Source organism: Mobula birostris, chromosome 2 (genome assembly GCF_030028105.1).
Source record: "Mobula birostris isolate sMobBir1 chromosome 2, sMobBir1.hap1, whole genome shotgun sequence".
Taxonomy (NCBI): domain Eukaryota; kingdom Metazoa; phylum Chordata; class Chondrichthyes; order Myliobatiformes; family Myliobatidae; genus Mobula; species Mobula birostris.
Genome location: NC_092371.1, coordinates 223145364 through 223163672, shown reverse-complemented (window position 1 = coordinate 223163672; position 18309 = coordinate 223145364). Strand labels below are relative to the sequence as shown.

General features: G+C 41.7%; 1 protein-coding gene across 1 annotated transcript in view; it reads left to right on the top strand.

Annotated features, from left to right (window-relative positions):
* Window positions 1–11208, top strand: part of tmem200a (transmembrane protein 200A) — a 60038-nt gene extending 48830 nt beyond the window's left edge. Inside the window, exons 4-5 of the mRNA XM_072251536.1 lie at window positions 10539–10638; window positions 10998–11208. Coding sequence (XP_072107637.1) covers window positions 10539–10638; window positions 10998–11018 — 121 coding nt within the window. The 3' untranslated portion in view covers window positions 11019–11208. The remainder of the gene's footprint in view (window positions 1–10538; window positions 10639–10997) is intronic.
* The last annotated feature ends 7101 nt before the right edge of the window (window positions 11209–18309 follow it).

Genomic DNA, 18309 nt, shown 5'->3' with positions numbered 1-18309 from the left:
GTATTTAAGGCAGAGATAGATAGGTTCTTGATTGGCCAGGGCATCAAAGGGTATGGGGAGAAGACAAGGGTGTGGGATGAATGGAAGAATTGGATCAGCCCATGATTAAATGGAGGGGCAGACTAGATAGGCTGAATGGCCTACTTCTGCTGCTATATCTTATGGTCTAAATAGGAAGTGCAAAATAGAAACTGAAATACATTTGATCTGTGGCTTCTCAAGAAGAGATGGAACTATCAGACTGTGTTGCACAGCTTTGTACTGAGGACAATTGTTACAAGCCAGTTTACTTGAGCTAGATGGGCTTTGTGCTAGAAATACATTTAGACCATAAGATATAGGAGTAGAATTGGGCCATCTGGCCCATTGAGTCTCCTCCACCATTTCATCATGGCTCTTCCATTGTCTTCTCAGCCCCAATCTCCTGCCTTCTCCCCATATTCCTTCATGCCATGACTAATTAGGAATCTATCAACCTCTGCCTTAAATATACCCAATCACTTGGCCCCAAGCCACCTGTGGCAATGAATTCCACAGATTTACAACTCTCTGTCTAAAGAAATTACTCCTCATCTCTGTTCTTAAAAGATGCCCCTCTATTCTAAGACTACATTTTCATTTAAGGCCATCAAGCGACATGAATTAAAGAGGAAAGGACATTGATTTCCCAAAGCAATCCAGCAGGAAGAACAACTTATCACTGTTCAGAATGAAAGGGCTTCCATCCAATAGCATAGTATGAAATGTTTGGAACTGCTGACAAGTAGAAAATTAGCCTTGTAGTTTTCAAGGGATTTGTTTCATTTGAAAATCAGTGATGATTTTTGTAAAAGTAAACATTTATTCTTTTCTCAAGCATCCAGAAATATTACTATGAGCCAGTGCTAGAAGATGTTATTACAATATGCTGAAAGGTCAAGAATTTATGGATGAGAAATTATAAACAGACATCCTACTCTCCCAGGACATCATTTAATGGTCTGTCCAACTATTTCTATCTTTATTTCAAATTTCCGACATCTACAGCTTTTTTTTTGCCTCTGTGGAAGAACTTCTTCAGAATACACTGGATGGAGTTCTTTTTACAAATAGCCCTGCAGTTTCATAATTACCAACTCTGTTGCTATCCTTTAATTCTAGATTTATTAAACTAACAGAATTTCAAATTCTATCATAATTCAACGAACACATTTTGCTTTCAATGAAGAGATTAAAAGGTGAATGGGAGACCAAGCTTTTCACTTTCTGATTTGCTAGTTGGAAGAACTGTTTGTTTGATTGGGTACTCAGCCTGATTGATGGTCTCTGGAGGCGAATCCTATATATTTCTCAAATAATTCATCTTCTGGGATCTGGGTCAGCATTTATTGACCATCCCCAGTTGCCCTTGAATTACTACAGTCCTTCTGGTGAAGGACAGTGCTGTTGTGGACGGTGTTCCACAATCTAGACCAAGAACAATAAAGGACCAGTAACATATTCATAGTCAAAACAGTATCAAACTAGGGAAATCTGCAAGGGATGGTTATTCCTACATACCTGCTGCTCTTGCCCAGCTTGTTGTAAAGGTTGTTATTTCAGAGGTGTAAGAGCAGCCTAACTGAGTAAATGCATGTGCTTTGTGAATGGATATGCTGCAGGGTATAATTGTGTAGGGTGGCGGGCTGCTGCCCCCAACACACCTTCAACTCTGCTGGCTTTTAACACAAACAAAACACTTCACTGTATGCTTTGATGTGCATGTGACAAATGAATTTGAATCTTGAACCTTGAATCAAGCTGGCTGCTTTGCCTCGGATGGCATTGACCTTCCTGAGTGTTGTTGGAGCTGCACTAATCCAGGAAAGTGGAGAGTTTCCCACCACGTACCTTTATGCGTGAGTGTTCTTAAACAGCTGTTCTGTTGATGGGCTTGTTGCTTCCCCTGGTCTTCCCCTGACTTGTGTGATCTTCTGAAGCATCCTAGCTCACTGATCATTCAGACCAGCTGTTTCTTCCAGCGTGCTCCTGGGCAAAGTCTTCTGTGTCAAGCATGGTCTTTATATCTGAACTCACTTGTGATGGTAAGCAGCAAGCCTGCTTTTCAGTTGCTTCACCAGCCAAAGAGATTCCAGCCCAAAGCATTGCGGGCTATCAAAATCAAAGGCTACTCTGGGATTGCCTTGTTGATGTACAATAATGTGCAAAAGTCTTGGGTACATATACATACTATATATACAGCTAGAGTGCCTAAGACTTTTGCATAATACTGTATTGACATCATGGAAAGGAGAAAGAGTTTGTAAATCTGGCAGAAAGAAAGGCTTCTGGGAATTGCGAGGGTGGAATGCTGTGAGGGGGGTGTTGGGCAGGTGGCAGAGAAGGAGTGCCAGGGGCGTGAATACAGACGCACCCACCCCTGAGACACCAGGGCTTATTGATCATTACAGAATCAGACTGTTTCTCTGGTGTTTCCCTTTCCCTCCCCTCTACCTTCCCCTTATCCCAACGATGATTCCCCTGTTCCTGCCCCCTTCCCACTCTCAGTCCACAACAGAGACCCATATCAGAATCATTTTTATCATCACTCACATGTCATGAAATTTGTTTTGTTTTGCAACAGCAGTACAGTGCAATACGTAAAATGAAATTACTATAGTACTGAGCACCTTAGCCATATACATGTGCCTAAGACCTTTGCACAGTACTGCATCTTAATAGGTTCAAGCAACACACATAAAAGTTGCTGATGAATGCAGCAGGCCAGGCAACATCTGTAGGAGGAGGTACAGTCAACGTTTCAGGCCGAGACCCTTCGTCAGGACTAACTGAAGGAAGAGTGAGTAAGGGATTTGAAAGTGGGAGGGGGAGGGGGAGACCCAAAATGATAGGAGAAGACAGGAGGGGGAGGGTTGGAGCCAAGAGCTGGACAGGTGATTGGCAAAAGGGATATGAGAGGATCATGGGACAGGAGGCCTAGGGAGAAAGAAAGGGGGAGGGGGGAAACCCAGGGGATGGGCAATAACGGATGGGGTACGAGGGGGAGGTGGAGCATTAACAGAAGTTAAAGTCAATGTTCATGCCATTAGGTTGGAGGCTAACCAGACGGAACATAAGGTGGTTTTCCTCCAACCTGAGTGTGGCTTCATCTTTACAGTAGAGAAAGAAAGGCTTTTGGGAATTGTGAGGCGGAGTGCTGTGAGGGGGGTGTGGGGCAGGTGGCAGACACGGAGTGCCAGGGGCGTGAGTACAGACACACCCACCCCTGAGACACCAGGGCTTATTGATCATTACAGAATCAGAATGCCTGTCTGGTGTTTCTGTTTCCCTCCCCTCTACCTTCCCCTTATCCCAACCATGATTCCCCTGTTCCTGCCCCCTTCCCACACTCAGTCCACAACAGAGACCCATATCAGAATCATTTTTACCATCACTCACATGTCATGAAATTTGTTTTGTTTTGTAGCAGCAGTACAGTGTAATACATAAAATGAAATTACTATAATACTGAGCAGATGTCTTAGGCAACTTAGCCTGCATGTGTTTAAGACCGTTGCATCTTAATAGGTTCAGCAGGTTTTTGAAAAGCTTGCATTTACCATGGCTGGGTGCTTGTGAACTTGGTTAGAAAGTGGTCAGAAATTTCTTTGGTGAACAGATTCATAAAACATGTTTTGTTCTGCAAATTTCTAATGATCTGAACACTTTCACTTTGAACTGTGTATGTTCCAGTCACTTTCATTGTGTCTTAAGACTCTTCGGTTCCTGCTAGGTTAATTTGTAACTTGTTGCCGCCAGCCATTGGTGAGCTGGGTGAAGCAAAAAGCAAGCAAGGTACTTCCAGCTTTTCCAGTACCCTTGTTCAAAATGCAATAGCTATTTGTTTATTAATGTTTATATCTCCAATCAGTGTTTGTTTGAATGCTACTAACTGCTGAGGGAGGTGGGTTTTATTTGTGGTGTTGAGGAGTTTAGCTGAAAGCTGTGTTTTTAATCACTGCAGCTTTGGGAGTTGTGATTATGTGATATTGATTTAGTCCTAAAACAAATAAAAGTCTAACTGTATTTGAAAGAAAAACAAGAGGAATTCTGTAGAGGCTGGAAATTCAAGCAACACACATCAAAGTTGCTGGTGAACGCAGCAGGCCAAGCAGCATCTGTAGGAAGAGGTGCAGTCGATGTTTCAGGCCGAGACCCTTCGTCAGGACTAACTGAAGGAAGAGTGAGTAAGGGATTTGAAAGTTGGAGGGGGAGAGGAGATCCAAAATGATAGGAGAAGACAGGAGGGGGAGGGATAGAGCCAAGAGCTGGACAGGTGATAGGCAAAAGGGGATACGAGAGGATCATGGGACAGGAGGTCCGGGAAGAAAGACAAGGAGGTGGGGGGGGGGGACCCAGAGGATGGGCAAGGGGTATATTCAGAGGGACAGAGGGAGAAAAAGGAGAGTGAGAGAAAGAATGTGTGCATAAAAATAAGTAACAGATGGGGTACGAGGGGGAGGTGGGACCTTAGCGGAAGTTAGAGAAGTCGATGTTCATGCCATCAGGTTGGAGGCTACCCAGACGGAATATAAGGTGTTGTTCCTCCAACCTGAGTGTGGCTTCATCTTTACAGTGGAGGAGGCCCCACCTCCCCCTTGTACCCCATCTGTTACTTATTTTTATGCACACATTCTTTCTCTCACTCTCCTTTTTCTCCCTCTGTCCCTCTGAATATACCTCTTGCCCATCCTCTGAGTCCCCCCCCCCCCCGTCTTTCTTCCCGGACCTCCTGTCCCATGATCCTCTCGTATCCCCTTTTACCTATCACCTGTCCAGCTCTTGGCTCCATCCCTCCCCCTCCTGTCTTCTCCTATCATTTTGGATCTCCCCCTCCCCCTCCAACTTTCAAATCCCTTACTCACTCTTCCTTCAGTTAGTCCTGACGAAGGGTCTCGGCCTGAAACGTCGACTGCACCTCTTCCTACAGATGCTGCTTGGCCTGCTGCGTTCACCAGCAACTTTGATGTATTTGAAAGATTTAGGATTGTAATGAGGGGCTTTGAGACACAGTTGGCTTCTGGACATTGCCTTCTTCAAAACACTTTTGTACATTTGGCCCCTCAAACCTCTTCTGAGATTTAATTAGATCATCAAAGATTTGTGTCCTGACTCCACTGATACATTACAGCACATTGGTGCATTCATAATTCATGTGCAGCATTGAAATTTGTGCTTCACCCTTGGCTATCTTTAACTTGGGGGGTGGCACAGTAGCGTAGTGGTTAGCACAACCGTTTGCAGTACAGACGACCCAGGTTCAATTCCTGCTGCTGCCTGTAAGGTGTTTGTGCATTCTCCCTGTAACCACGTGTGTTTCCTCCAGGTGCTCTGGTTTCCTCCCACAGTCCAAAGACGTACAGGTTGGTAGATTAATTGGTCTTTGTAAATTGTCAGGTGATCAGGCTGGGACTAAATTGGCGGATAGCTGGGCAGCATGGTTCGAAGTGCCTGGAGGTCCTGTTCTGTGCTGTATCTCAATAAAATAAAATTTTAAAATGTCCTGATTTTAGCAGCTGCAGGTAGGATCAGTAACACCATGTCTGCCAGTGAAGGTTTGTGGGAGGCAGCTTCTATGTACGAGAGCCCAGGAAAGGCATAAGCTGAAGGAGCTTGAAAAAGTCAATACAGGAATTCTGTTCCAGGCTAGTTTGAGCTCCCAAACGCCAGCTGGATTACTGTTCTGTGTCCATATTGAATCTTTTCTGTGTTTTATGTTTTATTAAGAACTTGGTCTCCAGTTTACGTCAGAACTGTCAAATCTATACAGAGCAGGCTTTGATCAGTTTCCTTGTGGTGGCTGAGAAACGAAAGGAGTCTCACTCAACCGGACCAAAGGGATAGCTTGGTCTGTGGCTTGGGGCTTTAGACTGGGAGCTGAGGGTGAGCGGAAAGGAAGAGTGTGACACATTTGTAAAGAAACCCTGGCCCTAATCTTTATTGGGAAGGACTTTGCATTTAGAGAGTACTCTGGTGTTAAGTGGAAATGGTAGATATTAATTTAAACAAGAACCAGTATTCAATTCTTAATGCAAATTCTAAATTGAAGTTAAAAGCTCACTTTTACAAATAAGCAATACTAACTATAAGAGATATCCTTTGCAAAATGGTGACCAGGAGATATTTGCACACGCACCAGTCAAATATTAAGAAATGAATGGTTAATTGGCCTGCATGAATCCAGCCAACCATAGGTTCCATCTTTCTCTCTGTCCTCAGCTGTTTTTAGAATATCTGTGCTGATTACTTATCTCCCAACAAAGGCATTTGAACCTTCAGAGGTGTCTTATCAATTACAATGTGCTTCCATTGTAAATATGTACCTCAAAGACAATACTTGTTAACCCAAAGTATTTTGACATCACTTAAGTGATGTCATTGTAACTATTGAGATTAAATTGAATCACCTGCTGTTTCCTTTGATCTTGGAGGTATAAAAATGTATTGTACATTTGGGTTTGTGATCCTCTTCTGAGAGTGTCTCCATGAAAATATCTCCTTGTCATGATGAATAAAGACTTCTATGTCACTAGCCTCAGTGTCTCCCTGGTGACTTTGATCACAGTCACAACAGAAGGTTGGATCAGAGTAAAGTGGACAATTAATATGAGGATGGATCATTCGACCATAACAACATAGAAAAAGGTTGTTGAATTCATTGGTCTTGCAGATGGAATACTGTACAACATTGGCAAATGCGAGATCATCCACTTTGGAAGGAATAATAGAAGAGCAGATTATTATTTAAATGGTGAAAGATTGCAGCATGCTGTTGTGCAGAGGGACTTGGGAGTGCTTGTGCGTGAACCGCAAAAAGTTGGCTTGCAGGTACAACAGGTTATTAAGAAGGCAAACGGAATGTTGGCCTTCATTGCTAGAGGGATTGAATTCAAGAGCAGGGAGGTCATGCTGCAACTATACAGGGTACTGGTGAGGCCGCGCCTGGAGTACTGTGTGCAATTCTGGTCTGCATACTTGAGAAAGGATATACTGGCTTTAGAGGCAGTGCAGAGGAGGTTCACCAGGTTGATTCCAGGGATGAAAGGGTTAACCTATGAGGCGAGATTGAGTCACCTGGGACTATACTCTGGGGTTCAGAAGAATTAGAGGGATTCTTATAGAAACATACAAAATTTGGAAAGAGATAGATAAGATAGAAGTAGGGAAGTTGTTTCCATTGGTAGGTGAGACTAGAACTAGGGGACATTGCCTCAAGATTCAGGGGAGAAGATTTAGGACAGAGATGAGGAGAAACTGTTTTTCCCAGAGGGTGGTGAATCTGTGGAATTCTCTGCCCAGGGAAGCAGTTGAGGCTTCTTCACAAAATATATTTAAGATACAGTTAGATAGGTTTTTACATAGTAAGGGAATTAAGGGTTATGGCGAAAAGGCAGGTAGATGGAGCTGACTTTACAGACAGATAGGTCAGCCATGATCTTATTGAATGGCGGGGCAGGCTCAATGGGCCGGATGGCCTACTCCTGCTCCTATTCCTTATGTTCTTATGTTCTTATTCCAGCTCTTGGTAGCATGATTCTCTTTGCTTCCTGCGCTTTACTCTTCCCCATGGCTCAGAGAATTATTTTCCCTCAAGTGCCAGTCGAATTCCCATTTGAAAGGGTCTGAATCACTGTGTCTATCATCTATTCATCCAATAAATTTGAAATCATAACCAGTATTTGCCATAAATACTTCCCTTCACATTCCTACTGCACTCTAAATCTGTACACACCCACCCTCTCACATTCATTGTGGAGATTAGGTATGTCACCAAAGACACGTGCACATTTCTATAGAAGTACCATGGAGAGCATTCTAATTGGCTGTATCATCGTCTAGTATGGATGTGTGTGTGGTGGGGTGGGGACAGCACAGGATTGAAATAAGCTGCAGAAAGCTGTAAACTCTGTTAGTTCCATCACGGGCACTCGCCTCCCCAGCATCCAGGACTTCAAGGAGCAGTGCCTCAAAAAAGGCGGCATCCATCGTCACCGACTCCCATCACCCTGGCCGTGCCCTCATCTCATTGCTACCATCAGGGAGGAGGTACAGGAGCCTGAATGCACACACACTCAATGATTAAGGAATAGCTTCTTCTCCTCTGCCAACCAATTTCTGAATGGATAGTTAACCTATGAACACTACCTCACAACCTTTTTTAAAATCTCTTTTTGCATGACTTTTTAAATAAATACATGTACTTCTTACTGTAGTGCAGTTTTTATTATGTATTGCAATGTACTGCTGCCACATTACAACAAATTTCATGACATATGCCAGTAATATTAAACTGTCTTTTCATTCTGATCCACTCCTTAAACTTTCTATTACTGAAAATAGCTTCTTGCACTCAGTGTTTTAAGAACAGCTCCTTCCCCTCTGAAATCAGATTTCTGAACAGTCCATGAACCCATGAACACTACCCCGTCTTTTGTCTTTTGCATGAATTATTTGTTGTTTATACTTATAGTGATGTTTATATCTTGCACAATACTGATATCACAATGCAATAAATGTTCATGACATAAGTCGGTGCTAATAAACCTGATTCTGATTCCTCAATTTACACAGCCAAACCAGTCAGGTTGATTTCTATTTCAGCTCACATTCACTCCACTGGAACGCTGTCTACAGAGAAGCTTGATTGATAGTTTTTCTCAAGTGGGAATACTGATAGATTGGTGGTGATGTAACGGGACAGATCAGTGATTATGGTACACTCGATCATGGTGTTAGAATCTTGCAGAAGCTGTTTCCTTTCTCATGGTGAGGTACAATTCAATGCTGGACTGAGGCAGCAAATTACTGGAGGATGTTGGAGAGAGCACCCCTGTTCCTCCTGGTGTACAAGAGGCATTGAAAAACCTATTTCATATAAAAGTGTGTATTTCCTTTATAGCCCCTGTAAACCTAGCTAAGCCAAATAAATCTAAAAGAATAATAAAATGAAAGTCATGAAAACTCTAAAATGGGTAGATAAGAATCTCCCCACTGGTTGGTTGCCCAGCACAACCTGTGTTGGTAGAAAGAAAAAGGAGGCCATTTTAAGGATTATCAAGAATCAACTTTATTCACCATATGTATTTATATATACATTTGGAATTTGCTGTGGTGTGACATGCAACAACAAAAAACATAAAACAATTATAAAGAATAAAGCATTCTATAAAAATAAAGTTTGGAAGTGCAGATACAGAATAAAATGAATATCAATACATAAATACCAGCACACATATTTACAGTGTAAACAGTATTCTATAAGTGGTTTAAAGTGTTTGTCCAGTGCAGTGACTGGGGTACTAGATAGAGGGGAGTTTGGGGGTTAGCTAGAATGGTTGATTAGATTAACTGCCTTGGGAAAGTTTTTGTTTTAATAACCCTGTATAGCATTTTCCAGAAGAGAGCTTCTGTAAAAGGCAGTTTTCAGAGTGGATAGTGTTGGCACTTATTTTTCCTGCCTGCTTCTTTGTCTAGACACAAAGAGGTCCTGCAGTAATGGTCGACTGCAACCAATGATATTTAGGATTTTAATTAAAGGTTTTTATCCTGTCTTTTAAGATTTTTACATCCCACCTTGTGTAAGGTGAGGTGTCAAAGAACACTGAAGCTGCCTACAAGAAGGGTCAGAGCCATCTCTATTTCCTGAGGAGACTGAGGTCCTTTAACATCTGCCGGACGATGCTGAGGATGTTCTACGAGTCTGTAGTGGCCAGTGCAATCATGTTTGCCGTTGTGTGCTGGGGCAGCAGGCTGAGGGTAGCAGACACCAACAGAATCAACAAACTCATTCGTAAGGCCAGTGATGTTGTGGGGATGAAACTGGACACTCTGACGGTGGTGCCTGAAAAGAGGATGCTGTCCAAGTTGCATGCCATCTTGGACAATGTCTCCCATCCACTACATAATGTACTGGTAGGGCACAGGAGTACATTCAGCCAGAGACTCATTCCACCGAGATGCAACACAGAGCGTCATAGGAAGTCATTCCTGCCTGTGGCCATCAAACTTTACAACTCCTCCCTTGGAGGGTCAGACACCCTGAGCCAATAGGCTGGTCCTGGACTTATTTCATAATTTACTGGCATAATTTACATATTACTATTTAACTATTTATGATTCTATTACTATTTAATTATTTATGGTGCAACTGTAACGAAAACCAATTTCCCCTGGGATCAATAAAGTATGACTATGACTATCATTTTTAATGCATGCATTTCTAAAAGACAATAAGTGAGGACTGAGTGTCCTCATAATCTAATCTAACATATATGAACCTACTCCACAATCAATCTAACCCTACACTGCCCATAACCCTCCATTTTTCCAACATCCAGTTGCCTATCTAATAGTCTGTTAAATGTCTTTATTGTATCAGCCCCCGCCGACAACCTACAGGGCAGCTACAAACCTCTGTGTGAAAACCTACTTCTTTGTGGGATTAAACCTCCTTCTGCATTCTCCATTGAATTGTTTTATCATAATTGTCAACAAAAATGTTTTTTTATATTTACTTCTAGGATGTTTTCTCACAAAGCCTTCCTCGTACAGAGTGGGCTCCACAGCCTTTTGAACCGTTGCCCCTCTTTCCATAATTTTGATGGCTTCCGTGATGCTCAGGTGGGTCCAGGCAGCTTTTAAAAACAGGGGACTGTGTTGATATTAATATATTCGTGTTGAAGATCTTGGTTTTGCAAGTTCAGCAGAATGCTAATATTTTGCTAAGTACAAAGAGCTCATTCTGCATAAGACAGCATACACCTGTATGATAGTTGAGTGGGTGTAGAGATGAGTGGTTAACTCTGTCACCGTGGCATTTTACCACATGATGCATCCATTTCTTTTGCCTGAAGATTCAGAATAGCTTCTTTTTGTTGCTAAAATGGCACTTACTGCCAGCACTGTGATCTATAACTGTTACGGAGTCGGCTTGACAGCTATTTGGAATTTGTTGATGAATATATCTGATTCAATTGCAGGTTCTTATCACAAGACCATGAAAGAGTACACCTGTGATAAACCAAGATCAGAATTTACTTGGTGACGATTCTTACCCAAGCATGGCTGGGCACACACAATGCCACGTCTTAGGATCGAAAGGTGATTTACTGAACAGACAGAAAATCAACTCAGTGTTTCTTGTACTTTCAATCTGTTGCCTGCACCTCCACTAAATTCAAAATTAAACAATCACCATGGATACTGCTGCTTCTGGCAAGATGTATTGACAACAATACATTTTGTGCAGCCAGCACCAAGTAGATAAAAGATATGAAACTTCTGCTGTGAGATGTGAACTCAAATTGTGTATCTGTAATTCTAATGATCCAACATGACAGCTGTGTCTCACTAATAATCATTTCCATGGGTTTTCCCAGTTTCATTAATAGGATTTTATTGGTAGCTTTTTGCTTCAATTGTATCCTAAATAAGAATAAAATGTTTGCAATAATATTAAAGAAAACATTTGACATGCATACTTCTGCTTGCTGGTTTAGAGAATGATCAAAATACATCAAACTAATCACCCAATGCTAGCACCAAAATAGCTCACACAGGAATGCCACTCAGAGACATTTAGTATCCATCTTCTAATATGAGCAAGAATAATTTCTTGACTCCTGTGTATTCTTTCAGATTTGCCCAATCCTGGAAATAGGTCATTTCTTTGTACTTGATCATTAGTGATTTCTTGCTGCCACAGTCAAATGCTAGTAAGAATAAATCTGACTGAAATTAACCCAGAGGTTGACAATGCCAAAATTAAAGTATCTTATGTCCAAAAAGGTGTTAATTAATGAAGCCCCGGAGGAAAACAAGAGCAACCATGATATTATTATTAAGAGATTTTAGATTTTTCATACGCAAGATGAAATTTTATCGAACTACAATATCAATGCAGTTTGCTTCTCCACAGACGCTGCCTGATTTGCTGACAGAAGTCAGATGTTGTCTGAGCATCCTGGTTAGTAACTGTGCTAGACTTGGTAGATACAGTTTATCATGAAGAATGATATGAATAAGATCGAAGAGGTTTACCAGGATACTGTCTGGAGTAGAGGACATGAGCTGTAAGGTGAGGTTGGACCAGCTGGGGATATTTTCTCTAGAGCAGCAGACACTGAGGAAGACTGGACAAAAGTTTATAAGGTTGTGAGAGGCATGGAACAGCTGGTACATTTTTTTTTTTTAAAAACTGCAGGGTCAGAATTAAAGAGCATGCATTTAAGGTGAGCAGTGAAGAGTTCAAAGGAGATGTGCATGGTTAGAGTGTTTTTTCTACAAACTGTTGGGTGCCTGGAATGCACTGCCAGAGTTGGTGCGGGAGGCAAATACAGGTGTCCCCCGCTTTTTGAACGTTCGCTGTTACGAAAGACCTACATTAGTTACCTGTTTTCGCTAACAGAAGGGGTTTTCACTGTTGCGAAAAAAGGCAGCGCGCGAAAAAGGCAGCGCGCGCCCTGAGCCGCCAAGCTCCTCCCCCAAAACTGCGTTCTAGCTGGCATTGCTTAAACACGTGCCTGTGAGTGTGTGCTTTATGTCGATTTATTTTGAGCACCCGTTAGCAAAATGAGTTCTAAGGTATCGAAAAAGCCTGAAAGAGCTCGTAAGGGTGTTACACTTAGCGTAAAACTAGACATAATTAAGCATTTCGATCATGGTGAACGAAGTAAGGACAAAGTGAGCTTGGCTTGTGGAAGTTGACGAAGATGATGTTGAAGAGGTTTTGGCATCCCATGACCAAGAACTGATAGATGAAGAGCTGATGCAATTGGAAGAGGAAACGATAACAATCGAAACCGAACGCAGTAGCGAACGGACCAAAAGTGAAGTTGTCCAGGAACTGAATGTGAAGCAACTGCATGAGATTTTTGCTGCAATGATTGCAGAAAAGTACAACTTTACTTTTAAAAGGGTACGTAGGTTTAGGACAGATGTGCAAGATGGTTTGAGTGCTTACAAAGAACTGTATGATAGAAAAATGCGCGAGGCTAAGCAGTCAAGCATACTGTCCTTTTTCAAGCCTTCCAAATCAGCCACAGCAGACGACGAACCTCGACCTGCGACATCGAGGCAGGCAGACATAGAAGATGACCTGCCTGCCCTGATGGAAACGGACGACAATGAGATGACACCCCAATGTCCCACCACCCCAACCTCCAGGCTTCTGCCGAGAGCACTTGCATGAGATTTTTGCTACGGTGGACAGTGCGGCAATGACTGTAGAAAAGTATTTCTACTTTATATAGGCTGTGTATTTATCATATCATTCCTGCTTTTACTATATGTTACTGTTATTTTAGGTTTTAGGTGTTATTTGGCATGATTTGGTAGGTTATTTTTTGGGTCTGCAAACGCTCACAAATTTTTCCCATATAAATAAATGGTAATTGCTTCTTCACTTTACGACATTCCTGTCGGGTTTTGGTGGGAGTCAAGTGCAGACCAATGAATACTTTTTCACCAGGATTTATTAGGGAGCACGAAGGCAACAGTCTTTCAAAAACAGAAGACAGGCACGAATCCGAAATGGCAGGCAGAGGTCTTACCAGGAAAGGCAGTCAGGCGAGGGCAGACAATCCAGAACGCACAGGCAAAAATCAGGTCCAAGAACAGGCAAAATCCAAAACACAGAATCAGGCAAAATCGGTTGGCGGAAGTCACAATGACAGGCTAGAACGACACAGGCCAGAACTGGGACAAACTGGGAGAGAATGATAGTCAAGACAGGGTTTAAATAGATAGGGTAATGAGTGAAAATTGGAAACAGGTGGGTGCAAATGAGGAGACAAGAAGGTAATTGGAGGAAGTCCAAAAAAGGAAAGGGGCTGAGCCAGAACCCACATGGCCAGGTGAAAGAAAACAGAAATTAAAGACTGTCGTGATCCAGAGCTACCAACAGAGGCCCTTCGACCCAGTGTTCAGGCCAGATCCTTAACAATTCTGGCTTACGAACCGTTTCATAGGAGCGCTTCACCTTCGGGTGGCGGGGTAAACCTGTACAACAGGGGAATTTAAGATGTTCTTAGATAGGGACCTGGACATGCAGAGAATGTACAGAGAGAGAGAAGAGAATATATTAATTAGGCATCATTAGCTTAATTATTTCAGCACATCATCATGGACAATAGGGCCTGTTACTGTGCTGTACTGTTAGATGCTGTAACCTGTTACAATTTTAATGGGGTGGAGGAAAAGTGAGGCGTATGCTTCGTTAATCTGTGAAAGTGGCAGGACACCTCGGAAAGGCCATTAAGAGGATGCATGGGCCCCTGGTTTATAAGCAGTGGCATACAGTACTAAAGTTAAATTGATTTAGTACCCTGGAGATTTACATTCAGTCGATGTTAATGACATATATAAAAGATGGTCAAGGCCTCATTGAAGAGGGTGTTGTAGGGCCAATATTGTAGAGCTGCTCGGGAAACTGGGGTGTTGTCAGCCATTAAACATTAACGGTTGACTTTGTAGAAGTGTTCAGAAGTAAATGTTTCCAGGGGCAGAAGTATCTGTAATTAAAGACAAACGAACTTCCCATATCACAAAGAAAAATATTTTTATGCTGTAAATTTATTACAGTCAGGAATGCACTGCTTGAAAGGTGGGTGAAATTGCTTTCAATAATAGGAAACTGGATAAATGCCTGAAGAGGAAAAATTTGCAGGACTAAATTAGATAGTTAGTTCTTTCAAAGAACTGACACAGACTAATTGGTTCATCTAGCTTCCTTTATTGTTATATGGTTACACAAAGAGGAAATATTAATTTCAGATCTCAAGCATTAAGTGCAGTACTGTGCACATATGTACTGTATAGCTTTGCACAGTGTTGTATTTGTCAACGTGGTTTGACAAGCGAGTTTGTAAATCTGCTGGGTGCAGAGGGAATGGTGAGGGTGGAGTGCTGTGGGAGGGGTGTGAGACAGGAATGCCAGGGATGGGGTTTAGAGTGGGTGCAGACACACCCAACCTTGACACACCAGGCAAGGTCATTTGATTCCAAACAATTAGTTTATTGATCATTACAGACTGTCTCTCTGGAGCTTCCTGGTCCCTTCCCCCTTTTCCCAGCCATGATTCCCCTCTCCCTGCCCCTTTCCCACTCTCAGTCCACAACAGAGACCCATATCAGAATCAGGTCTATCATCACTCACACTTGTCATGAATTTTTTTTTACTTGCGGCAGCAGTACAGTGCAAAACGTAAAATTACTGCAGTACCATGTATAAGTCTTAAGTAGGCTAGCTATATAGATTTGTCTAAGACTTTCGCACTGTATTATATATGGCTCATAATGTTACTGAATTATATATTAAGTTAATTTCAATTTTGTATTCATCATTTGTTAGATCAATACCTATAGGCTGATCTTCAGAAAGTGCTGCTGCATAGTAATGGAAACAAACACAGTGTCACCATGGCAATGAAGATCACCTTGGAGACTGATTAATGCTGGTAGGAGGAGTGTGGACGTCGTATCAGATGATGGTGTGTAAATTATGCCAAAACTCTCCATCACCCATTTGATTATGGTAGCATTAAAAAAATTGAAGTGTAATAATAGCTTTTAGCTGATTGATTTTACTTTATTGCTCCTTGAAAGTACTGTACTCTCTCGTAATTGAAAAAAATTAATTTGGAGAAAGTTGCACTGACATGAAATAAAAGTATATATCCTGGGGACTGAACACATGAAGATTTGTGATACACAAATATCTAGTTTCATGTAATGCAATCAAAATCATATTGTTGTGGTTTCCGTAAGCAGGGTTTCACCACTGTAACTATCAGCTCTGATATTAATCACAGGGGTTGTAGGAAAGCTTAGAGCTGGCATATCTATATAATGGGCACATACCATATCTGGATGAAGAAATCCAGCAACAGTCCAGCACAGGACTTCACCCAGACCTTGAACTCTTCTTTTTCAGCACAGAGGTGTTGGCCGGCAGCAGAAACATCTGTGAGTTAAGCCACAAAATGTCTGTTGGCTGACGTGTGACATCAAAGTCCAAGTTCTATTGCAAAAGCTTGGTCTGAAGATGAGCAAGAATGATTGCCAGCCATGTCATGTAGACAGCTGTAAGAAAAAAAAATTAAAAATGTTGAATGTTTATTTGCATTTGGGTTCGATTTTTGCATTGTGGCCAAGAGGATGTCTGTGACAGAAGGAAGGTAATTGAAGAAATGGAAATGGCATCACGCTGGAGTTAGCCCTTCGTGACAAACCCACGCAGAAAGCTGCTGTCTCCTTTGCCTTTTCCACCATCTTCCTCTTCCTCTTTCTGTTTTATCTTCTCACCTGATGCCAGAAACCACACTTGTCCCTGCACGATAGCAAAGGGGCCCCGCACACACAGCTGCCCATTTACCAATCTTCACAGATGCTCAACGTGCTACAGAGCTCCTCTACAGCAGTCCAAACAAAAGCTTTGCTTCAGCATCCCATGGTGTCTTCTTCCAGTAAGGCAAGAGGACGGCTCATGTTATACAGTGGCATCCTATGGTTTGTTGTTGGAGCTCAAGCTCATAGCATGGTGGACCTCCATCTGCTCCATCTATTCCATTACGTGATTTGCAGGTGTGGGTAAAGCATCTGTCTGGTCTACTACAATAAAAACTACAACATCACTCTTTTGATTCTTTAGTTTAACCAAGCCAGCTTCCTGGTGCTGTTCTCTTACCACAAGAAATGGGGCCAGAATTATTAGTTTTACCTTGAGACTGACAGCTAGTTTTGCTGAAATCTTGCTTATTGCTTTTGCTTGGATATCCTGGCATAGATACATTTAGTATGATTTATTTCCATTAAGTAGTCATCCCTTGGCACCAGCTGCATTGTGTTCCACTGGTAACCTATATCTGTCCTTTTCTCTGTCCCTGGATGTCTTAGCTTATCCAAAGCTGAGAATTTGATGTCCTTTTCATTGTGCACTGTTCATAGGAATGACTTCCTCATCCATATCATTCTCTCTGTTTTTCCCATTCACATGACATTTCTTCTTCATCTGTTCATATTGCCTTCCACAGCTTTTACAATATCTAAGGCATTTTTCCTGTTCTACCTTTCGTCTTGCACTTCCTTCTCATGGCATTCAACATGTCTGGCCTGCCTTAGGACAACTCCACAGCTCTGCATATCGAAAATTGTACTTCTCCAGTTTTGTGTAATGATTATGACTTCAGACTGGTCTCACACCCCCACCAAAACTGCAAAGAAACCAACCCCTGTTAAATAGATATTTAAATCAATCAGACTACAACTACCTTTAACATTTAGCTCTCATGTTATTATCAGTGAAAGATAGAGGGATAGAGCTAGAGAGGGACAGAAGCAAATATAGAGATAGAAAGAGAGAAAGCACAATTGGTCATGTGACACAACGTTTAGGAGACTTTGTATATCCAATAATATGAGTTATGTTTCATCATAATGCTCATCAAAATCTAAAGTGCATCTCAACTCTAAGTACCTCCAGTCTAGATGAAAGGTCTTGATCTGAAACATTGATTCTTCCTCTATAAATGCTGCCTGACCCACTAAATTCCTCCAGTAGTTTCCTTTAAACTCCAGATTCCAGCATCTGCCTCTACATCTGGTGTCTCCAAACTCTAAGTAAACATAGCTTCCTTTAACACAATTGCTGAAGGGTCTCTCCTGCTGTGATTGCATGTTTAATCAAGTGAGATTAAGAGCTATAATAATCTGACATAGATCTCCAAAAGATTACTTCTGACATTGCAGGCTGACTAACGTCAAGATCTACCTGTTCTGCAGCCTTCCTAAGGGGTCTCTGTTACATTAGCGTCTGATCTTCTAAGTCTGTGTTGAACCCCAACCCCCAGGCACTTGTACTACCTGCAAGCCCAATACCTCACCATTATTTATAACATTTTTCAAAATGTACATATATTTTGGCAAAAGTTTCATATTTCTTTGGCAGCTGTTATTTTAAAAGTCATAAATATTCATTTTGAGGTATGAAGCAGGGTAGGTACGTAGGACAGCAATATTTAATTACAATTTATCATTATCAGAGAAGTGAAGTTGCAAAGAGTCTACTTAAAGATCAATGCATTCCAAAATGACTTGCGTTTCTTTCAAATGAAAATATTATACAAGCTTCAAAGAGATTTGGAAACTAACACTGCCCTCTGAAAAACATGTAGAGTTTTCGTAACAGAATTTAATGACATGCCAGAAGCATATGAGTGAAAGATCTAAGTACGAAAACTTCACTATTTATTTATCTTTGCTCTGGCATTTTTGAAATCCCACAAAAGTCAAAGG